This window comes from Pipistrellus kuhlii, unplaced genomic scaffold (assembly GCF_014108245.1).
Source record: "Pipistrellus kuhlii isolate mPipKuh1 unplaced genomic scaffold, mPipKuh1.p scaffold_m20_p_81, whole genome shotgun sequence".
Lineage (NCBI taxonomy): Eukaryota > Metazoa > Chordata > Mammalia > Chiroptera > Vespertilionidae > Pipistrellus > Pipistrellus kuhlii.
The window spans coordinates 1,021,228-1,045,393 of NW_023425586.1; the positions used below are offsets into that span (position 1 = coordinate 1,021,228).

A 24,166-nucleotide genomic window follows, 5' to 3' on the forward strand; every position below is an offset into this window, starting at 1 on the left:
GAGGTATGGCTGGGTCTCCCGGGACCTGTCTACTTCCTGGTCTGGCCCTCAGCGGGGCCTTCCCTGGGCTCCTGACTCCCCGCAGGTCGCTGTGTGCAGAGGACACGGGTTCCCGCTGCAGCCCGATCTGACGCAGCCCCTCGGGCTGGGCCTGAGTCCACGCTCAGGACGGGATGAGGCACATGAATGGTGGGCCGGCTCTCCAGAAACAGCGAGCCCCACTCACATCCACACCCAAGGAGCCGCCTGGGAGCCAGCCCTCTGTGTAAGTCTGCCGGCCCCTGGGTCTGGTCACCCCACCCCTCATCCAGGCCACCTTTCGTCTCAGCTGCTGCCGTCGGTCCCCAGCGATGGCTGAGCAGCATCGAACATCTCTGAAGACCGGGAGGTGGCTGCCGCGCTCCCCCTGACAGCGATCCGCACGAGGTCTCCCTGTGACAGCTGCCTCCCCCGGTCACAGAGCTGGGCACAGGCCTCAGTGAGTGCTTGCTGTGTGACCCTGAGCAGCTCACTTACCCTTGTGAGGCTTTGGTCTCCATCTCTATAGAACAGGGATAACGGTAACCTGAAATTGTGTTTTTCCAAAATGTTTTCATTAGTTTTAGAGAGAGAAGAAGGGAGAGGGAGAGAGATAGAAACATTGATGTGAGAGATCAGCTGCCTCCTGCACGCCCCCCACTGGCAACTGACCCCACAACCTGGACAAGAGCCCCGTCTGTGAAGTGATCTGGTGACCTCTTGGTTCATGGGCCGATGCTCAACCGCTGAGCCACACTGGCTGGGCTGAAGCTGTTTTGAGAAGAAAACAGTGGCGGAAGCACTTGGCACAGTGCCCGGCACGCACATACCACGGTAAGTGTTAGTCCTAGCCAGGCTGCCGCGGTGCCCCAGGCAGTCCAGGTGCAGGGTGACAACAAGCAGCATCCACTCAGTGTCACGCAGCCTGCGGTCTGCACCCTCATCTAATTCCAGAACATTCCATCACTCTCAAAGGAAGCCCTGAACCCAGTGTCAGCCCCAATTCTCCCCTCCACCAGCCCCAGGCAACCAAGTCTACTTCCTACCTACTTGCCTATTTTGGACATTTCATATAAAATACGGAGCCATACAGTATGGGGCCTTTTCTGGCTGATTCTCTCAGGTGGCACCATGTTTTCCAGGTCCATCCGTGCTGGAGCATGACAGCGCGTCATCCCTTTTCACGCCTGAGTGCCATCCCCAGGCTCTCCGCGCACCAGCGGGGCCATGTGTCAGCTCTCCTCGGAAATGCCTAGGAGTGGCCCTGTTGGGTCACAGGGTAATTCCAGGTTTAACTCTGGGGGCTGTCCAACTGTCCCCATAGTGGCTGATACCACTTACTGTCCCAGCAGCAGAAGAGGCGTTCCAATTTCTCCACGTCCTCCCTGACACTCATCATTTTCCTCTGTTTGTGTTTTAATGAGATTGTGACCATCCTCGTGGCTGTGAAGTGGTATCTCATATGGTTCTGATTTGCATTTCTCTAACGAACGATACCGAGCATCTTCTCATGTGCTCGTTGTCCACTCGTGTGTGTTCTCTGGAGAAATGTCTCTCGCATCCTTTGCCCGTGTTAAGGGTCCTCACGCTGTCACTGTGGAGCCGTGGGAATCCCCGTACAGCCCAGGCCTGTGGCCGGCCGGACACTCCCTCCCACTCTGCGGCCCTGAGCCCGTTACAGCCGCCTCAGACAGCACCCTGCCGAGGAGCTCAGGGCGCCTGCGGGGCCCAGGACATACTGCTGTGCCATGGCTTTACCCACCACCAGTGATGCCCAAACCTCTAGGCTGCCTGCCGAGCTGTCCACACTCAGCGGCAGTGGCTGCCTGGCACCCGCCTGGGGATGTTCAACCGGCAGGTCAGACCTAACGTGGCCCACACAGACCAAAGCAGTCTGGTCCCCTCCGCCCTCAGCCAATGGCAGCACAGCCCGCACTCGCTTCAGCCAAAACGCTTGGTGGCCACCCATAATACTGCCCCCCACACCCCCTCCCTCAGCAGCCGGCCCAGCAGCTCCACCTGCGGAAGGAAAGCCCGTTTCCCTGGCAGTGCTTCTGGAAGCAGGCGAAGAGGCAGGGGCTTGGAGACAGCAGGTGACCTCCCCAATGCCACTTCACTGACCTCTGTCCCACCACTTCCAGCCAGTCCAGCCCCTCCTTGCATCTCCCAGTGGGGGCGCTCTCCTCCGCAGCCTCAGGAGCACGCTGGGCCGGGGCAGCCCTCCCTCTCCCCAAAGCAGGCGTCTTCAAACTTTTTAAAGTGGGGGCCAGATCACGGTCCCTCAGAGAGCTGGAGGGCCGGACTATATGAACTACTAATTCCTACTGTAACACCTCAGCTGCGCTCACTGCCCCAAAAACCTGGCGGGCCGGATCAGACTCCTCTGCGGGCCGCATGTGGCCCGCGGGCCGTAGTTTGAAGACGCCTGCCCCAAAGGGACAGTGAGCCAGGATGGGAACTGGCTTCCATGCCCCGCCCTGGGGCTGACAGCACAGCTGGAGTGAGACCTGGGGCATCTGTGGGAGGCGCTGACACAGATTTCTTTTGATGGGGACAGGAGGAGGACTGCAGAGAGGGGAGGGGGAAAAGCAAACAAACACATCTTGGAACCAAAGCAAGCAGCTCTAAGGAAGGAAGGGACGTGCTCTGACAGCGTTCTTAATGAGCAGCCTCGGAAATAAACCAGGCCCAGCTGCCTGCAATTACTTCCAGAGCCCGCTGGCGGGGCGGGCAGGGCGACCCACCGCCTGGGACAACTCCACGGAGCCCCGGGGGCCCGGGAGCTGCCTCCGGCCGGCCCCTCACTCCTGACTCCAGCCAGCCCGTGACTCTCCAGCATTCATTTTCCGACCTGGGGGAGGAGGCCCTGGAATTCGGAACCTTTCAGCATTATTCTTCCCAGTTTAATCCAGCGTCTTCTCCCACCTTCTGTGCGGCTGAATGCATTATAACAACTGGGCTAAGGTGGCCAGGTGTCCTGCTTTTGGCGGGGCAGTCCCAATTTTTAACAATTTGTTCCGCATCTCGTGGCGTTTTAAAACAGTCCCGATTTTAAAATCAGGGCTTTTTGGAAAGATCATAGGCAGCCATCTTATGAAGGTGTGAGGGTGAATTTGCATATCACCTCTTCATTATATAGGATTAGAATTTACAAGTAATTTTGAAAACCAGTAAAAAACAAGGACTGGAGAGAGGAGGACTGATCCTCTCTCCAGTCCTCCGTTTTGTCCTCCGGGGACAGGACAAGCCGGAGGCCTGGGGACGGCGGCTGCCAGGGAGGGGAGCACAGGGCCTGCGGTGCGGGGACAGGCTTCACGCTCAGACAGAGAAGGCCAGGCTGGAGTGACGGAGAGCCAGGCCAGGCCAGCTGCCGGGATGAGGAGCCCCCCCCCCCCCCCCCCCCCCCCCAGGCTCACTCAGAGGACTCCACCACCAGCACCTGCCCTGCGGCCCGCGAGGGAGCCAGGGAGGGCACACTGGCCTGGGGTGCCTCTCCCACCTTTAAGGTCGCACCGAGGAGGTGGCTGAAGACCCCAGACCAAGGCTACCCACTTCCCACAGCGAGGCCTGGCTGCTGGGCCCAGGCGCCTCCGCTGCCGGCTTCTTTCCGGCTGCACGTGGCCGGGACGCGGTGGGTGGTGGCAGGAGGGGGCTGGGAGGGCAATGCCTGGGCTGGCTGATGGCCACGACAAGCAGCCGGGGCCAGGCCCGCGGTGCTGGGAGGGGGGTCACCGCTGCCCTTGTCCAGGCAGCAGGCCCAGCTGCGTCCAGGGTGATCCCGAACGCCACCAGGCGCGGGCTGCTCCCAAACAAGCAGCGTGTGGCAGCGGGCGTGCCGCCCGGAGGCTCGGACGCCTGTTTGTCCACGGTGCCCTGTGGCACCGGCTCAGCTCTGCTCTGGTGGCAGGATATTTTGAAGGAGCCTTCACAAGACACTTATTTTTGTTTATTTCTCGAGTTCTGACCAAGTCCTTGGCACCCGGACTAAAAACAAGAGGAAGCAGCGCCTGCTGGCCCGGCCTGCCCTTTGCAGCGGGCGCTTCTCTGCTGTTTTCGGACAGAGCGCCCTCCTCCCGGCGCCGCCGCACCCAGGCCTGTCTGTCCGAGGCGGGACAGCCCCGGGGAGTGACCAGCCTCTCAGCCCAGTCCTCCCGGGGGAAGGCAGGCTCCTGGGAGGTGGCCCCTGACCTGACCCCAAAGGAGAGCAGGAGAGAGGGAGGCCTCCAGTGCTCCCACCCAGACCACCTCCCTGACCCCGCCCCTCCCGGGGGCGTCTCGGAGGAAAAGTGAGAGCGGAGAGCTGGCCCAGAGGGGAGCGGGAGCCAGGCTCCTGTGTCACTGAGTCCGCCTGTCCCTTCCCCTAGAGCGGAGGCTAGAGGAGCTGGGTGTGGAGAGGAAGACTCTGAGCCGCAGGGCCACAGGCGTTGCTAGGACACGTCCCCGCTGATGCCCTGCCCCCGGCAGGCTGGAGCTCCTGCTGGCTGTGCTCCTCTGGCTGTGCTCCTCGGTCAGGGTCTGCCCCTTCCTGGCCCCCCGGCCCCCTCTGTCACTCAAACGGGCCTGCACTGGGCCCGGGGACAGAGAGCCCCGCCCCCCAGGAGATCCTGGGTAAGCAGGGGAGCCCAACCCCCTGGCCGTGACAAGCGGGGTGCTCAGGGCTGAGTCAGACGGAGGCTCAGGGGGAGGGTGTGCGCCCAGGGAGGCTTCCGAGGTGGCTGAGTCTGAGGGGATCCCGAGGGGATGCCGAGGGGCCGGCAGGGCCAGCCAGAGTGCTGACGGAGAGCATGGGGAGGGCAATGCAGGCAGAAGGAAGACAAGGGCGAGGCCGCTCCAGAGCAGGGAAGGGCGGCACCTCTGGGGAAAGGAAAGATGCTCAGCATGGAGGAGGGTCCAGTTCGGAGAGGAGGAGGGGGCCTGCACCTGCGGGGACTCAAGGGACCTGACCAAGAGCTCGGGCACTCGCGCTGAGGACGTGCCTGCTGCCAAGTGGAATCACAAGCCGCTAGAGGCACCCTGGGACCTCACGGGGGGGCCGGCGCCATGCAGAGCCGGGCCCCAGCCCTGCCAGTTCCGCCTCCCTTCCTGCCGGAGCCGGAGTGGCACACCTCCCCGGGCTTCCCGTGAAACAGAGGCTCTGCTTCTGCAAACAAACCCCTGGATCAGAAAACCACTGGTGGAACCCCATCCCTTTACTTCACATGTGACGGGGAAACTGAGGCACCGGGAGGCGGGAATGTCCCAAGATCCCAGCAAGTCTAAACCCTTGGCCCACTGCCCTTCACCTGGCACCCACCTGGCCCTGCTGCCTCCTGAGCAGCTCCCTCCCTCCCCCTCCCTCCCCCCTGCTCCGTCAGCTCCCTGCTTCTGAGTGACTGAGAGCAGGAAGCATGTTTATAAAGATGGACATGCACCAGTGTTCCTCTTCCTCAGGCCAAAGAATTTCCGCCTGTGACAGCTGCTGGAAGCTGGAGGAGTGGCCCGAGGCCATTCGTCCTGCAGACCCAGCGTGTTCAGGTCACCTGAGGGGGCCCCGAGACGGGGGCGGGGGGGGGTGTGTGTGCAGGCATAAATGCAGAGAACAGGAGAGACCACTGCGTGGACCTTAAAAAGCGTCGGTGTTTACGGATGCCTACCCGGCCGCCCAAGCTGTTTGGTTTTACATCGCAACGGTCGGCACCCCCCGCCCCCGCCCTCGAAGAAACGCTCGGAGCTGCTGGATCTGAAGACAAATAAATGGATAAGTGGGCCCGGGAGCAGCACATTGCTTCCAGCTGTCCTCCCAGATGGGAGGCGCCTTCAAAGGGCCGGGCGGGCGGGAGGCCTTTCATCCTGCAGCCGCCTTGCCGGGAGGGCGCGCCTGCTGCTCCGGGGACGTGCGAGCGTCCGGTGCCTGCCTCCCACATGTGCAGCGGGCTCCCGGGCGGGCAGAGTGTCCCACATCCTCCCCTCTCCTCCCTCCGTCTCCCACATCCTCCCCTCTCCGCTCTCCATCATCCTCCCCTCTCCTCCCTCCGTCTCCCACATCCTCCCCTCTCCGCTCTCCATCATCCTCCCCTCTCCTCCCTCCATCTCCCACATCCTCCCCTCTCCTCCCTCCGTCTCCCATATCCTCCCCTCTCCCCTGTCCGTCTCCCACATCCTCCCCTCTCCCCTGTCCGTCTCCCACATCCTCCCCTCTCCTCTCTCCGCTCGGCTGCCGCTGAGCCACCTGCTCATCCACCTTCACCTCTGATCCTGGCACAGAGAGATCATGCCAATTCTGCAGAGAACAACACTGAGGAAGAGGTGATGCGTCCAAGGTCACAGAATGGGTGTGGGGCTGAGCTGGGTGGGACCGGAAGCCCCGATGCCAGGTGACCCTCGCGTCGAGGAACGAGCACAGAAACCAGTGCCCGAGGACGGGAACTTTCTGACCCGGGCGGGGGGGAGGAGGAGCAGGGGATTGTGGAGGGGCTCCGTGTGGAACCCGCGTCCCCAGCTGAGGGGCTTCACACCGCCAGGGCCCAGGCTCCCCTCTGCACCTCTGCCAGCTCAGAAAATGCATCCGTTTCCTTTAAATACTAGGAATGAGTGATAACGAGCTACGTCACATCTCCTGAGACCTTGTTACATGCCAGGCCCACAGTCTGAGCTGTACAGAACCCCTCTCATCAGTCTGCCGCATCCCTGTCAAATCAGCACTCCTCTCAGCCCCTCCCTCCAGGCCACACAGTGAGACGGGTCCCGGATGTGAAGCTGGGCAGGCTGATGCCCTCTGCTTCTCCAGGGCCAGATGCCATCCATCTCCTCATCGCGGCCTCGGGCAGGTGCTCCCGCTTCCTTTCTAAGTGAATGGGGCTCCGACCTTGGCTTCCATGCCCCCCAAGAGCTCCTGAGGCTGTACCATGGGGGTGAATTAATTAAATGTGTGACTACGTATAGCAGGCTAATTTTTGAGCTGATAGTTTGTATAAGCCCTTGAATGATGCTATAAATATCCACATGGCTTTGGCAGAGAAAATCCCCGCCCTCAGCTGACTACTCACAAACTTCTGAACTGGACACCATTCCCGTCTGGGTGGCTGTTGACCATCTCAAATGGAACTTGGCCAAACAGACTAGCGTCTGCCCTCTTCGCACCGCAGAACCTCTCCTGCCGGCATCCCGTCTCAGCCACAGCAGCGCGGCCATGCAGACACTCCGGCAGAAAGCTGGCCGGCGGTCCTGATCCTCTTTCTCCCTCGCCTCCCACACATCCAGCCGTAAACAGCGTGTTGGCTCTGTTTTCAAAACATCTTCTCATTCCGCACTTCTCCCCACCTCCGCCCTGTCACCCTGGCTGAGCCGCCACCCCGGACCCTCTGCAATGGTTGCTCCCTCATTCCCTGTAACACCTTCTCTACTTAACAGTCACAGCAAATCCCTTTTAATTAAAATGTCAACAAGATGGTGTCAGTCCGTGTTTAAATGTCCATGGCCACGCAGCTAATTCAGAATGAGCCTCAGCACCCTTCTAGGCACACAGGACCTGCCCCACCCAGCATTGCCCACTCCCGGCTGCGCCTCCAGGCCCTGTCCCTGACCCTGACCCCTCACCCTCCAGCACACTGACCTGTTCCCAAACTCACCTCGCTCGCCCCTGCTTGGGACTCTGCACCTGTCCTCCCCCTTCTGTCGGGAGGGAAGACCCTCCCCAGACTTAGACGGTGGCTTCTCCGTCCTCACTGAGGTCCTTGCACGCAGGCCCTCCCTGACTGTGCGGCGCAGTGGAGGTGACCTCTGAGGCTGGGCTGGCAGGACTTCCGGGCCTGGTCTCCCTCTCCTGGGCCAGCGGCCGTGCTGCGAGGAGGCCCACGCCGGCCCACGCCAAAGGCCACGGGAGAGGCTGCCTCTGCTCGGCGCACAGCCAACATTAGCTCCGATGGGGCGTCAGCAGAGAAGTTTCCAGATGCTTCCCGCCTCCACGTGCTCTCAGCGGAGTCCCAGGCCCGGGAGCACTGACAAGGCGGCCCTCTGAGCCCTGGCACCCACCGGGATAAAGGGTGCTGTGTGGCTCCACGGGGGGCGTTATGCGGGAACAGTCTCAGGGTACAGCCCTGCCCGGCCCCCTCTCCCACCCTCTCTCCCACAGTGCTCTGTGTTCTTATGGCCTCTGGAGAGGACCTCACTGAACGTGAACTGACTTTCCTGAGTGTCTCCCCCTGCCTCCACCCACGGAAGCCCCTGAGTGTGGGCGGGGCTGCCTTCGCCCGTAAAACAGCGAGGGGCGCATGGCAGGTGCTCAGAGCGGCTTTCTGCCACAAACGAGCGGGTGGACCCAGGGCGGGCTCTGGTGTCATTGCTCACATGGCTGCTGCCGCCATCAGAGCCGAGGGCATCTCTGTCCTTTCCACAGCCTGGGAGACCTGGGACAGAGGCCCCTCCAATTTACCTCCTCTTTCCGTGTGCCCAGCATGGAGGCTTGCTGAGTTTGAGGGCCCAGGTCACAAGGTATTTTTACAAGTTCATTCGTTCATTCATTCATTCATTCTCTGAGCGAGGGGAGCCCTCTTGCCCTTCAGCATGCCTCCCACCCACCTGGCTTGGCAGATACTGGGGTTTCTGCACAGCTAACACCCAACAGCGGGCGGTCCCTCCCTGGGCTGGCCAGCCTCCCAGAGCTGGTGCTGTTCCGGGCACCATGGGGCAGGGGGTGGGCAGTGGCTTACGGCCTTGACCTGGCAAATGCACAGACATGGGCTCGGTCCCAGCCCCACCACTGCTGGCTGTGTGACTGCCCTCTCGGAGCATTTGCTCCCCTCATCTGTAGGGAGGGTTCTCGTGGCCTCTGCCTGTGGATGCTGGGGGACACCCCGCAGAGACCCCCCAGCGCCCCATCTCGCCTCAGGGACGCGGACTGCCTAGACAGGCCAGGCCCAGCGTAGGCGCTGTCACTGTGAGCGAGAAAGGGGGTCTGCTAACGGAGCACGTTCCCCGCTGAGCCCGGCTGTACATGGCTCCTCTTCACAGGAAAACCATGTGAGCCGCCGAGAAACGTGCTTCTCAGTAAGTCAGGGAGGGCCGGGGGCCGACGGAAACATCTGGCCGGTGAACTAACGGCTCCGAGAAAGGGAGCCTCGCCTGGCGGGGCGGGAGACGCGATCCGCTGCTGGTTCTAATTTAGGATGAAAAAAGCCGAGTCTCTTGGCCTCAATATTGCTCTTATGTCCAGTTGCGCGGAGTTTGGAATAATATTTTTCAAGCAGAACTACTGCTATTTCGGTAATTGCGATGCTAAAAGCAGCCATTTGGGGTGGAGCGAGGATCTCACCGCGGTCTGAGTCCCGCTGGTGTCACTTTCTGTTACGTTTGAGAAATTCCTCAATAAAGATGTCAAACAGAGAGAGGGTTTTGTTCCCCAGGGGACAGACTTGGCCACCCTCCAGGGCACGGTCCCAGGCAAGCCATCTCCACGAGAAAACAACCCCTCCGCTCCAAAGGGAAGAGGAGGTTCATCTGTGAAAGCTCTGGCAAGAAAACAGCCCCGGCCGCCGGCCTCGCTTCTCCTAATTAACTCGGAATGCTTCGCAGCCTCCCGGCCAGGGTTCACCGGCCTCGGGCTCAGGAATCCGGCGCTGGTCGGGAGGAATGTTACACCCAGACAGGCTCTTGACCCAGACTTCTGGGCACAGAACAGGAGATGCAGAGCCGCCCGGCTGGCCCGATGGGGGAGGGCTTGTGAAGGGGGCCGGGGGACTGGCCAGAGACGGTCAGGCTGCACAGGGCAGCCAGAACTTCCCAACATGCGGCCTCTCGCAACCCCCAACACCCACCGGGGTCCCCCCTCTGCCCGTCCTATGGCTGCCGCTCTCCCCGTGGAGTCAGAAGTCCCCAGAGGGCCATGTGCACCTGGAACCCCTACCTGCCCTTCCAGACCACAGTCTGGGTCCCCGAGACCCTACAGCCCCCTGTCCGAATGGCCCTGCCTGTCTCTCTGAGGGACAGATGACACTTAGGACCACGCAGTAGCAAAAGGGAGGGGTGGGCTGGGGGCCAGGAGCCAGAGTTTGGCTCAGACAGTGTGTGCCAGGCCCCCGGGGGTGGGAGAAAGCCAGGGGCTCGGAGGGGGGCTCGGAGCAGGGCCGGCACACCTCCACTTTCTGGCACGAACTCCAAGGAGACCTGAACTCTCCATTCCAGTCCAGCCTCCCCAGGCACGAGGTAGGAATACTTGTCAAGGGTGAACAGACTGAACACGTTCTGGTTCTGAAGCCTCGTAATGACTTTTACATATTTAGCCGCACGGGACACGGGCCTCCATTGTGTTCCTGCCAAGCCCCGTAAGCGCGGGGCTGGGGGCTGGCCAAGCAGGAAGCACGCTGGAACACCGGGTTTATGTTATAGCCTCGGTGTTCTCAGGCTGGCAAACCCTCCCCTGATGGTGACGATGATGAATGCTGTGGGGACAGAGCCGGGGCAGGCGGCTGAGGGCTGTGGCTGCCGGCCTGCGCCCTTGGCACCGAAAGGACACCACCCAGCGCCGGGGCGGCCCTCCCCGTCGCACACAGCCACAGCCACCCCCAAGGTCACTCAGTGGCCTCAGACACAGGCACTCCCGACCCTCGGAGGGTGTGACTACCGGTCCTAAACCACGAGCTTGCGTGGGGGTGCGGGGTGCGAGGCGACACCCTCACGCTGCAAGCCCACTCCTTACCGAGCCTCACGGCCCCGACGCTGACCCCACACCTCACTGCGCTTCACGGACCGGGCGCTCAGGCTCCGAGAGGGCCTGTGGCCAGCGCGGTTCGGGGCTGCTGGTACCAAGATCCGACTCCTCCAGAGTGGGGCTGTGTCTTGAGAAGGAAAAAGCCCGAAGGACCGTTGGGAAGGGCCTGCCCTCGGCTGAAAGCAGAGGGGAGAGAGCCTTCTTCACTGCCCTGTGTGCACGGGCCTGCCTCAGCCAGGAGCCCAGGCGCGGCCCCGCGCTCTGCACAGTGAGGGCGCTGCGGCCAGAGGCCCGGGGCGCAGGCAAGGCCTGGGCTGTGGGTGGCGGGCTGGAGCCCCACCGGGCCTGACGGCAGGAGACGGCCCACCTCGTTCACCTCCCCGAGGGCCAGCGCGCCAGGTGCGCTCTGCTAGGTGCTCCACAGCCACGATCGCATTCCATCCGCGGAGGACCCTGACCCCGGGACTCCGAATCCCACTTCACAGGGGAAACTGAGGCACGGGGGAACGTGACTGGCCAAAGGTCACATGGCTGAGAGCCTGGCAGGGCCGGACTGGAGCCCAGAACTGACAGCTCCCGAGCTCCGTCCTGACCACCGGAGGGGTGGGGGGTGGGGGGTGTGTCCCACCCACTGCACAGCCCTGCCGGCTCCGCCTTCGCAGGCTAATCAGCTACGGAAACGTGCTCTGTCCGTCCCCTGAGAAAGGGCAGGCTGGTAGAGCGAAGGCTCATGCACTGGGGGCTCAGTAGACAGCATTTGGACGGTGATTAACTCGGCATCTGGCACAGTAAATGCTGTGCAGCCCGCTCTTTACAATCTAATCAGAGGCTCTGCACTTCCGCAGCCCACCTCCCCTGGCTCCTGCCACCCACCCTGAGCCTGGCCTCAGAGCCACCCACCGCTTGCCAACGGGCTGTGCCCTTGGCCCCGCAAGCTGCTCCCCACCTCTGGAGACCCTGCTCCATGCAGCCTCCTCTGTAAAGCCCCCGCCCTCCCCAAGGGGTCTGCCCTCCCTCCAGTTGGGGCGGGGACCAGGCCCCCAGGGGAAGGGCAGTTGGGGGGGACCCTTACTACCTCACCAGCACCTTTGCAGGGGTAGTCTCCTCAGGCTCCTCTGGGCTTCAGCACCTGCTGTGCAGACGCCCGTTTCCGAGCTCACCGTGGGTGCAATTACCTGTCACAGACCTCTTTCCCATAACAGGCCCATCCGAGAGCCAACGGGCACTAAACAGAAACAGGCCGGGCATCTCAGGTGGACACACCGCGAAGAGGAAAGGTCCAGAGCATGTGGGACTGCGCGGCCCCTGTGCCACCCACCAGCACTCCAGCTGGCACGGGGGCAGGGGTGCCGAGTGCTTCAGGAAGCGCTGCAGCGAAAGCCATAAAGAACCCCAATACCCCTCGGACCCGGCAGTTCCACCTCTGGGAAGAACTGCCGAGGCCACAATTAGGAAAACGAGACGGGAAGGTTTGTGCCCAGAATCACTGCTCGATTCTCGTGGCTAAAAGCAAACAAGCAAGATAAGCACAGCCTAATCGTCCAACCACAAAGGCTGGCTGGTCACCGAGAGCAGCGGCTGCCAAGCGGGGGTCCGGACTACTGGTGGTCCCTGAGGTCCGAAAGGTTGGCGAGCGCTGACCCAGAGTAATGCCTGTCTGTTGACTATTTGCACCTTCTGAGTGCCGGCCACCGCACCCTCACAGCGGGCCTGCCCCGTTCACAGCGGGGACTCTCGGGCTCAGAGGCCGGCATGACAGGAACACCCGCTGAGTGGCACGCACGCTTCTCAGCGGCCCAACGTGATCTGTTCCTGCTCACCGCAGCTGCAGGTGGCTGCTCTCCACACCCTCCCTCCGCCAGCGAGGGACTGAGCCAGGGACATCAGTCACTACTCGCAGCCACACTCCTGCCCAGTCCATGGCTCTACCCCCGGGCTCCCGCCCTCCGGCCCAGGTCACTCAGCAGCCAGGTGCTTAGGGGACAGTGTGATCTGCAAGCGAAGGAACGCCGGAGGCTGCTAGAAGCTGGAGAGGAGCCCGAACAGATTCTCCCTGGAAGCCCTGGGAGGAACCAACCCCCTGAACCTTCTCCTCAGCAACCTCCGGCTTAACAGACGAGGAGGCCGCTGGGAAAATGGCAGTAACAGGGCGGCCAGGTCAACATACCTGCGTGAGGCTCATGTGATGTTCAAGGGAGAATTAAGGGACAAAGACCATGCTGACCACCGATTACTACGGTGAAATCACACCTGGGAGCAGGGAGGAGCCTGAGGGGAAACACACCAGTGTAACTGAGACGCGTCCTAATTTTTTTTTGTTCCTGTTCTCCATGTTTCCCATTTTATCCAGCAAGCTTCCATTATTCTGATAAACGTTACAAACTGGCTTACAATGTCCACTCGAACCAGGAGACTCGAGTACAGCAGAATCCTCGTTATGGGGTCAACTGTTCTCCCCCAGACCTCCAGTACCTCTTCTGTTGAAGCCCTGATCTCCAGCACCTCAGCATGTGACTGCGTTTAAGACACGGCCTTCTCAGGGGGGATTAAATTGGAAATTGGTTGGGATGGGCCCTGCTCCAGTGAAGACTGGAGTCCTCTAGGAAGAGGAGATTCGAACACACAGAGAAAGACATCAAGTACACGGATGCACGAATGACCATGTGAACACCGGGCAGGGAGGTGGCCGTCTGCAAGCTGAGCTGAGAGGCCTCAGAAAAAAGCAAAAGAGCCAAACCTCGACTTTGGACGTCCAGCCTCCAGAACGGCGAGAAAAGAAATTCCCGCCGCGTAAGCTCCCCAATGTGTGCCACGTTATCACGGCAGCTCCGGTAAATCTAACATAAAGGACCGAAGGAGAGCCAGCTCTCCCCTGGTGCCCCACACGGCAGGTGTGCCCGGCGGGCAGGGCACAGCCCGGCACTCACCCAGGCAGTTGTGTCCGTCATGTGCCAGCGTGAAGCCGTCGAAGCAGGTGCACCGGTAGTTCCCCGGGATGTTGATGCAGTCGTGGACGCAGCCCCCGTTGTAGGCGTCGATCTCACACTCGTCGATGTCTGCAAAACGAGGGCATGAGAGGGGTCAGAGGAAGAGCCTGGGTCTCCCCCCCTCCACTGCCGAAGGCACCTGGGCATGACTAGCTAGGGCAGTGGTTCTCAACCTTCCTAATGCCGAGACCCTTTAATACAGCTCCTCATGTTGTGGTGACCCCCGACCATAACGTTATTTTCGTTGCCGCTTCATAGCTGTAATGTTGCTACTGTTATGGATCATAACATAAATATTTGTGTTTTCCGATGGTCTTAGGCGACCCACAGGTTGAGAGCCACTGCTGTAGAGCCTAAACCCATTGGAAAACATAGATATTTACGTTACGATTCATAACAGTAGTGAAATGACAGTTATGAAGCGGCAACGAAAATAATGTTATGGTTGGGGGTCACCACTACATGAGGAGCTGGATTAAAGGGTCGCGGCATTAGAAAGGTTGAGAACCACGGAGCTAGGGGATGACTCAACAGTAATTCATCAGAACTCTTGCAGGGGGCTGGGACCCAGAGATCACTAAGGTGAAGATCCTGGCTCTGTACCGAGGCTGGCCACACCTTGCAGAGCTGGGCCGTGTGCCAGACCTTCCGGCTCCCACCACACGGCAGCTGGCAAGTCACCCCCAGCTCCACCTCCTTCAAAAGCCTCAACACTAACAGCCTGTGGGGACCCTGTGTGGACCCTGTGTCACCTCCAAACGGGATCTCTTCGCCCCTTTGAAGGCCTCCACAGATGGAGCGCTCATGACTCATGCAGCAGGGGCATTAGATGAAAGGAACTTTGCATCCCGCCAGAACGTGTAACCTTGGGCGGAGTGACCGCAAGCCCGCACACTCCCTCCAAATAGTTTCCTTTCCCGTCAGCATCGGAATTCCGAATTCCTACCGCCCCAGTCCTTGTTCTAACAAAGGCTCTGTCTGAGAAACAAAGGCCAATAGCCTTTGGAAGGGTCGCCCTTTTTGCTATTTTGTCTTTTTTTTATTTTTAACATTTCCCGTCAGGGTCCAAGGGGCTATCAGTTCTGGCCCTCCAGAGAGACTGGGGAGACTCGGAGAGTGACAGGAGTGCCCGGTCACCATACAGCGAGCGGACAACGCCATAAGGCCCGGTCTCCTTCAGGCCCACGCGGACTCGGTGGCGCAGGCGCTCTCACCACTATTCCAACTGCGCAGGGCAGCGGGGAAACGGAGGCACGGGAGGCTAACAGCCCGCCAAAGGTCACCGCCTTTCAAAGCAGTACCCGCGGGGTTCCAACCAGTGTGGCCCGGCCCGGAGCCCAGGCGGCCAAAATGGCCGCGTCTCAACCGCCACGGGGAACCCGGAAACCAGAGGAGCGGGGATGGGGAAGGCGGAAGTGCCCTCACAGCGGAATCGGAAATGCGACACAGCAGGACGGAAGTGCCCGCTAAGCAGGACCGGAAGTGCCCCAGCTAAGCAGGACCGGAAGTGCCCCAGCTAAGCAGGACCGGAAGTGCCCCTCTAAGCACGGCCGGAAGTACCCAGCTAAGCAGGACCGGAAGTGCCCCTCTAAGCAGGACCGGAAGTGCCCCTCTAAGCAGGACCGGAAGTGCCTCGGGAGAGGCTACTGCCTGGGAAGAACGGTCCGTCTCCTATGCAGTTGAAGAGGGGTCTTTGAGGTGGGTTCAGCTATGGAAGCTGGGGTGGGGCCAGCCTGGGGAAGAGAGGGGACTAAGTAAATGCAAGCCTCGCCGCTCCTTCACATGCCTGAGGAGCTGGCGCAGAGAGACACCAGGCTCCACGCCGTCCACATTGGTCCACCCAGTAAGGGTAGGCCAGGGGTCAATTCGCGTTCACAGGGAGGCAGGCCCTTCTGGACGGTAGAGGCTGTCTCAGGCGGGAGTGAGCTCTCTGATGGTGACCAGGACCTGTCACCAGCACCCCTGCCAGCCAGGAGCACCTGCGGGGCTCACTTCAGTGAAGACAGCCTGAAAGGCCTGCCTCCGGGCCTGGGCTGTGGGCCCGCTCCCGTGCCGGCCCGCACAGCCGCCGGGAGGGCGGACAGGCTAGCCTGGGCTTTCCTAACCTGTCTGCAGTGGCCACAGCATCCGCTGGGAAGCAGACTCAGTTCTGCAAGTCATTTGAATTGTTCTTAATCATATGTTTAATGCACTTAGACATTTTAAGTAACATTAAAGGAGGATACAAGGTTTTATGTTGGAAAAGACTGGGTTTATAAAGACTGAGATATTAATTATCCCCTGGTCTCTGCAGCCTTGACCTTCACCGGGTGGGTTTCACCCAGGTCCACCGACCACTTCTCCCCGTGGACCTCCCACAGACACTCCACAGGCAGTGCGGCCGCCTTGAGCCCATCAGCTGGCACTTTCTGGGATACCCATCCAGTGACTGTCCTTCCGCCTCTGTGGACATCCAATCAACTGCCAAAGCATGGCTTTCCTGCACCATCAACATGGGTACCGCCTGCCCACGGTCACCCATTTCCACTGCCATCGGATCAGAACCAGCAGCCCCCTCCTTTCCTTCATTCCAGAAGGTGACTCTGCAGAAGGGGGCTGGTCCCAGCTCTGAGAGTGGGATTTCCTGGTGGCTTAGGTTGGATGCGTCAGGCTGAGGGAAAGGACCTGTATTTCGCACTTGGGTCAAAGAATTCGTGTTCCTGCTTCCCTCCCTTCCTCCGTCGTTGTATCTCAGAAGGAAGTGTGCAGGCATCGACTCCTGGAACATGCCAGCCCGTTCAGCAGCTCTGGAGTAGGCATCTTAGCTCCATACTACGGCTCAGACTGAAGTGCACAGAGGTTAGGTAATCGCTTCAGGTCACCAGTCAGTCAGTGGAAGGAGAAAGGTCAGAACAAAGGCCTTCTGTCTACAAAGCCTGCGTCCTTCCTAATAAGTCAGAGTGCCCATGGAATGCCAGGCTTTGGCAAAGTCCTTTGTTTGGTCCTTGGCACATGTACACTGTGTACCAAGAAAATATTATCCAGTCATCCAAACACCCACTCGTCCACACAAACACACCTCTCCGTCTCTTACCCAAATGGCCAGCCCTGTCCTCCCATCCATTATCCATCCATATAATCACTGTATTGGCTACCCATTCAAGTAGCCACCCAACCATCCTTCCATTTGTCTATTCATGCAGAATTTATCCATCTAAATATCCAGTCAGCTGACCATCCTCCTATTCATCCAATCACCTATTATTCACCCATTTGTTTATCCAGGAGAGGAGGAAGTAATAGAGGGGGGCAGAGCCAAGCTCTCTAGGTGTTAGTTCTTTTTAAAAAAATCCTCACCTGAGGATACTTTTCCATTGACTTTTAGGGAGAGTGGAAACGGGGGGAGGGAGAGAAAGAAACATCATGTGAGAGAGACACATGGATTGGGGTTGGAGCCTGCTTCCGAGGTACAGGCCTTTGACTGGGAATTGAACCCAGCACCCAGCATCAGTCTGAGGGCCAATGCTCTAACCACTGAGCAACCAGCTAGGGCTGGATGTTTCTTCTTAACGAACTGTTGTGGGTTGAACTGTGTCACCCCGAAAAAAAGATGTGCTGATGTCCTGACCTCTGCTATCAGTGAGTGCGACCTGACTTGGGAATAGAGTCTTTGTGGGTGTAATTAAGAGGAGATTATATTGGAGTTGGGTGGGCCCTAATCCGATGACTGGTGTCCTTGTAAGAGGAGGGAAACGGGTACAGACACAGAGAGGATGTTGGGACAGAGGAGAACATCATAGGGAAGCTGAGGCAGGGGCGGAGTGGGGAAGCTGCTGGGAAGCAGGTGTGAGCGCTGCCCCGTTGACGACGCAGAGACCAGGGCATAGCGTGGCCGAGCCCGTCCCCAGCCCGGAGCCGGCGGCCGTGCTCCAGGGCGGGTGCTGTGCTTGTCAGAGCCGCGTCCTCGGGGTGCAGGAAGGCAAACCTTTAAAAACACTCCAGGCTCCAAAGAGGCACTAAGGTGGGAGGCGATGTCCGTCCTTGTCCTCGAGGGTGAGGGCTGGTGGCAGGGATGGTCCTACAAGCGGGAAGGCGGGGAGGACAAACCATCTGAATCTGACCTGTGCTGAGGGCGGGAGTCCAGGCCTCCCTGCCCTCTCTCCGGCTGGGATTTTTTATTAAATGAAAATGCAGTTCCCAACAGAAAACCCTCCCGGCATCAGGCAGAGCAGAGGAAGGCAGCAGGGGAGCCGCGTGGGAATTCAGGCCCCAGGGCCCCCGTCTCCTGTGCTGGACCCGCAGCCGCACCAGCTCGCAGCCGCGTCCTGTGCCGGCCTCTCACGGAGGCACGTTCGGATTTTTCCATTTAATTCAAAATCACCTCTCACTTCCCCCATGGGACAGCTGCTACTCCGTGTGCGGAGGTTCTAGAAAGATTGCACCGCAGTGAGTCAGAGCACCCTCTCCTTTGACTTTAATGCTATTCCAGGGAATCCGCCTGGGGATCTTCTCGGAAGAAGGGTTTTTTAAAGACTGAAGTCTACGTGGTGTCCCATCTTGAGTCAGCTTCAGGCGTGTGGTGAGGGACTCACTGCTCACAGGCGTTACAGTGCGAAAAGGAGGTTAGGGCCCCGGGCCCCGCCCTCCCCTCTCCGGTCAGGACCGCAAACGTCTCCTTTCCCCTCGGAACCGGCGTTTCCCTCCCATCGCTCCCAGACGGTGGACCCAGTGCTCTGACAAAGACGCCCTTGCCGCCGGGCAGCCGTCTCGGCCTTTGTCCGGGCCCGGGAGAACCGGGCTCCGCGGTCAGGCCCTCGGAGAGGCTGGCGGAGGGAGGAAGCAGAGTCCTCGGTGAATGATGCTAATCGGGTTGCGGCTGATGGTGCTTGCGGGAAGGGAGTCTGCAGAGCCGCCGGCAGGAAGGATTAGGCCTCCCCCTCGGCTCCGGGTTAAGCACCGGCTGTAATGACTGAGTAATGAGCCCCGCTCTCTGCAGAGCCCGGGCCTCCATCGATCAGGCTCCTTCTGCCCAGACAGTGTCAGAAGTGGGCCCAGCAGTTAATTGTGGGAAAGGTCAAAGGTCACGCAGAACCAACACACATCCGTACACTTCTCCGTCCCCACTTCACACGGGGGCCGTGGCTCAGCCAGGGGGCGGGAGGGCCTCCCTCTCCAGCTTGTGAGCCAAGATGACCCCGGTCCGGGCTGCCTTCTGGCCTCCCCAGGGGCCCTCGCGCTGTCCCCTGGGCCCTCGCGCCCCTTCACAGACACCCACGCTTTCACCGCCTCCGCCCTGACGCTGGTGCTGATGCTCTGGCAGATGTGACTCCCCCCCCCCCCCCCCCGCCCCCGGTCCTCTAACCGCCCCCGGCAGACTCTGCTACTGCCCTCACTTGCTGTGTGCGTGTCCGGAGGCTGTGAGCTCCTTGGCAGGAGCCGTGTGCTGCGCAGCCTGAGCCTCAGAAGCAGCAGAGTGCTCCCCACACGGCCTGCTCCGCACGGGACGGGCGGGGGCACCTCGTGGTGGCAGCCCCAGCCAACTGACCCCACGCTGAGGCGGCCTTCACCCCCCACCCCCGCCCCCACCCCCGAGAAGAGGCCCTAGCGTCTCTCTTACAACAGGGAAACCGAGGCTCAGAGATGTCACCTGCCCGCCCAGGTCACACGGTAACGCCAGGCCAGCCAGGAAGCGAGCCCGGCCCCCAGCTTCAAAGTCAATGCCGTTCCGGGCGCCAAGGACCGCCCTGGGAGTCCGTCTGTGTGAAGCCTGTGGAGACGAAAGGAGCCCGGCGGTGTCCTGGGCTGGGGGTGGGGTCTGGAGAGGGAGGCTAAGGGGGTGCAGGGTGCTCTTGGGGGGGTAAGGAAAAGGCCCTAAAACGGATAAATGCTCAGCTGTCAGTTCCTAAAAGGCCCTGACTTGGACTGGGGGGAGTGGATGGTATGTGAGCGAGCTCAGTAAGGCTGTTTACATTTCACAGAGTTCCTGCTGTTGGTTTCTTGTCTGCGGTGCCAGCTGGGTCCCTGGGGCTCTGGCCAGGCGCAGAGAAACCGCACAGAAGCTCCCTCTGAGCTGACCTCAGATGCCACCTGCCCAGCGTGAACGCGTGCTAGGCCCTGTGGTCCCCAGGCACTAGGCGGGACTTGCCTGCCAAAGCCAGAGGGCCGGGTAATGACTCCCTTCTCCCCCCAACAGAGCCGGGCCTTCTCGGGGGCTGCTCCCGGGCTCCGGCATCAGGCCTGCTGGACCCCGAGGCAGCCGGCCACGGGGCAGCTGGCGGGCGGAGTGCTTGGATGGCAGTGGGGAGGGGCCGGCCTGCTCTGCCCCTTCAGTGACAGCCTGGGCATTCTCCCCTTCCCTTAGCCCAGGACCTCCGAGCTGCAGGCCAAGCTCTGTGAACCCAACAGGAGAGCCATCAGACATGAAGTTTCCGCCACCTGGGAGAGATGTTCCCCGGGTTTATAAAGGGGCACCCAAACCCAGGCTGGGAACAGAGGCGCCATCTTACCAGCAGGTCAGAGGCCGACAGCATCCTGAACGCATGCCTCCTGGCTCAGGCTGCTTCCCCTCACCGCGCAGGCTGTGCGGTTTGACTTCATTCTGCAAACCCCGGAGTTCTTGCCAACAACAACAGGAGCAGCAACGACAATGGCATCGTCTCACGCACATGGCTCAGCCCTCACCGCAGCCCGGGCAGCAGGGCCCGGCTTGTCTCCGAGGAAGAAGCGGAGGCTCGGGAGCCGAGCTGCCTGGCCCAGATTACGCAGCCGGCAAGCGGCAGAGCCAGCGCGGGAGCCCAGGCCGCTGGCTGCAGGCCCCTCCTGCCTGACCCTGACAGCCGGCGGGAGAACTCCCATCTCCGTGACCCAGGGGCCAGCTCAGGGTGCCTCCCTGCCTTCTTCCCTCCTGTGCCAACACCTTCCCGGCTGGCCCCTTGCCCTCAGCCAGATGCTGCCAGAGGTGCTGCCAGCGAGAGGGAGAGACTGACCCTGGCACAGACAGACATCTCTCACACGAGGACAGCCTTGCCCATCAGTGCCCGGCCAGGCCTCAGCCCACCTGCCACCCCCAGAGACAGCCAGCCTTGGGTGCCACCAGGCAAGGGGCACCTTGAAGAAGCAGCTGCCGGGCACAGGGGTCCAAAGGGGTCCGGGTGTCCTGGCCCCAGCCCTGGACTTGGCCATTAGCACACTGAGGCCCAGAGGTCCACAGCCCTGCCCATGGTCACACAGAGCTGGCACCGTTCTCCATAGAACCACACCAGCTCTCTGCCCGAGATCGGGCCAGGTGGCCCAGCCAAGGCCCGCAGCGCCGGGAAGAGGGGCACATGGGCGGGATCCGGGGAGTGGCCAGCCCGGGGCCGTTAGAACCAGGCCGGAGTCCAGGCTGGCCGCTGGGCTGCAGCTGCCTCCTCCCACGGCCGCAGCCCTGGCCCATCTGGAGGAGCCCGAGCACCCCCTCCGAGACCCCTGACCTTGCCCGCACACAACCCTTGGGCTCGCTTTGTCTCAAGGCCTTGGGGGAAGGCTGTCACCCATTCCAGTAGCATTCAAAGGCCAGCAGCCGCCGTTTATTTTCTTAGAAATAATGGTTTTTTCTGGTTAGCATTCCTCAGATGAAAAAACAAATACAGCCACTGTAATGAGACGCGGCCAAGAGGAGGCAGAGGGCCTGGCGGGAGGGGCAGCCGGGGCCTGTGCCAGGCCCCCTGGGGGGGGGCAGAGACCCCTCCAACCCCTGGAGAAATGGGAATTTAGAGAAAAAAGGAGCTTAACACAAAGACACTGCCTCCTCCACCTCAGCTCTAATGTGCACCGGGGGCTGGTGCCTCTGCGGCCCGGATGGCAGGGCCTGGGCCTCCGGAAGCCGCTGGGACATACTGAGTCTGCACAGCCCAAAGCGCCTCTGCGACCTGCTGCAGCGCCCCTGGGTGGCCAGAGAGGAATGGGACGGCGGCCCGCTCCGGCCGCTCACTCTGCTTTATTAGCTTAGTCTGCAAGGAGCCCTCCTCACGCCCCCCGCACAGGTACGCTCTCTTCTTCATCCCCTCAGAGTGTGTTTTGTGTCCCCCCCACTGCCCTCTCCACACCGTCAGGGGCCCGTCTCTCCCACCAGCCAGGGAGGCCAGAGGCATGTCTTGGCCCCAGCACCGAGCCTGGCACAGAGTAGTGCTCAGTGCACAGTCTCGGCACTCAGCGGAATCTGGGCCGGTGGACACATTTCACAGTCGGGCAAGCGGAGCTTAAGGATGTGAACTTGCTTCCAAGCTTAAAGGACCATAGTGTGAGCTTTATATATATATATATATATATATATATATATATATATATATATATATATACTTTTATTCTAAAAACAGATATGAGCTTTATATATATTTTTTCTTCCAAAAACAGATGCAGGCTCCAAGAAGCCTAAACTCTGCGCAGAGCCGGGCCCTCTGCAGCCAACGCCACCTCACTGCCCGCTGACGGCAGCTTGGAATGTCATCCCATCGGCTTCCTCCTGCTGCCAGCCGGGGCCGGGCTTTCATCCCGGGCCAGGAGGTACGAGTTTGCACCCATAATTGCATGTTTTAAGACGCGAAGAATTCCCCTCGCCCCAGCCTACCTCCTCTGGCCTCTCCTGGCCTCCCCCAACGCAGGATTTTACCTGGAGTTTCAGTGAAGTGTACAATGTCGAGGACGAACACGATTTAATAAGGTCATAGACTTCATTCCCTAAGAGGGCCGATTGGTTTTAAGGTGTTTTTTTTTTTCTTTTCCTTGATGTGAGACTAAACGGGTCACTGGGAGTGTTACTAGGAGTTTTGTTAAAACACTTACCAGCACGCCCTGTAATCTCCCAGCCTCAGTGACGGACAGGGAGGCCCCGGGGACAGGCCCGTCAGGAAGTGACTACATTCATTACACACGTGCTAATTTTGTGATCTCCGATGCCATTTTCTCCCCTTTTCACAGAAAAGGGGGGGGGGGGAATAATAATACATTTGATATACTGTGGCCAAAACAAAGATTGATTTCCCCCAAGAGTTTTAATTATAGCGTTCTGGAGGCAGCCTGGGTTGGAACTCGCAAGAGGAATACACCGCTTGAGCGAAGGGTCTAAAAGTTAAGTGCACACCCGGGGGACGGGGGGGGTGGGGGGGTGCGCCGTGAGGAAGAGGCACGTGCAAGAGGGACACAGCGGTGACCCAGAGGGTCCTCGCTATTTAAACAACAGGCCGTGCAAGGAGGGAATTTGCTCCTCGTTCGGGGCCTGGTCCTGATTATAAATGAGAGCTCTTAATTAAGATTAGCAAGACCCAATCCAGGCTACAATTTGGTCCTTTCCTTCGCAAATGTCTATGAAAACAAAGCAATTCAGATGAAACGAGTTGAGCATTTAAAGGGGATGAAATGCCCCCTCCTAACCTCAGCCTGCCCCTCTTCACCCCACCTTTCCCCTCGGTACAGAGAGCGCAAACTGACTCAGAGCAGTGCAGGTCTGAGGCCTCTGCATAGGGATCTGGTGAGCTGGGGATGCGCAGCTACATGAAGGATTGGGGCAACAGAACAATGCAAAGGCCCTGGGGCAGGAGGGAGCTGGCAAGTTTGAATAGAAAGATGGCAGTGATGCTGGGATGTGGTTAGGGAGAGAAGGACGGAGCATGACAGCAGCTTTAAGTGGTCAGCTGAGTGCTGGCCAAGCCGAGGGATGCCACCTCCTAGTTACACGATGGGCGATGTGTTCTGAGACCATGGCATTCGCATGGTCCGGCTCCGATGGGCTGGCGGCAGCAAGGGGGTGGTGGTGGGCACAGGAAAGGGTTTCCCTCCGCAGCCCCCTCCACGACTCCGGAGCTGGATCTGTCCACACAGGCTGGTGGGCGTGGCCCTCTGCTGGGATCCCACAATTGACCAGGGTTGGATCCAGGTTCTGCTAGAGACTGACCTCCCCAGCCTCACTCTGCTGCAGTTCTGCACCAGATGTCCTCACCAGGCCCTTCCTCCTCAGGCCTGTTTCCTCGCCTGTGAGACCTTCAGAGGAGGGAGGCGCTGGCTCTGGGCCAGGATTAAGTTAAGTCACATAGGTCACCGCAACGCAGTGTAACAGGAGCTCTGGAGGAGGGTGCCACAGTGACAGACAGCTCACCTGTCTGGGGCAGCTGGGAAGGCTTCCTGGAAGAGGTGACCATTGCGATCCAGCCTCCCAGCCTTTCGTGCCCTATGCCAGGCCTGTGCTGGATTCTAGGATCGGAGGGGAACAGGCCACCAATCCTGCCCTTGAGGGGCCCACATTCCAGGAGGACACACAGGGAAACATAAATGTAAAGTGACAGGGCCTAAGTGGAGGTGTGTATGGGTCCGGGGAGATGTGAATGGGTCTAGGAGGTGTGAATGGGTCAGGGAAGGTGTGTATGGGACTGGGAGGTATGAATGGGTCTGGGAGGTGTGTATGGGTCCAGGGAGGTGTGAATAGGTTGGGAGGTGTGTATGGGTCTGGGAGATGTGTATGGGC

At 60.1% G+C, this 24,166-nt stretch overlaps 1 protein-coding gene across 4 annotated transcripts in view; it reads right to left on the reverse strand.

Annotated features, from left to right (window-relative positions):
- The window catches only part of SCUBE1 (signal peptide, CUB domain and EGF like domain containing 1), an 80,847-nt gene that overhangs the window by 48,676 nt on the left and 8,005 nt on the right, over positions 1–24,166 (reverse strand). For all 4 annotated transcript variants that reach the window (XM_036425499.2, XM_045577070.1, XM_036425501.2 and 1 more), the window contains exon 3: positions 13,630–13,758. In XM_036425499.2, coding sequence (XP_036281392.1) covers positions 13,630–13,758 — 129 coding nt within the window. The remainder of the gene's footprint in view (positions 1–13,629; positions 13,759–24,166) is intronic.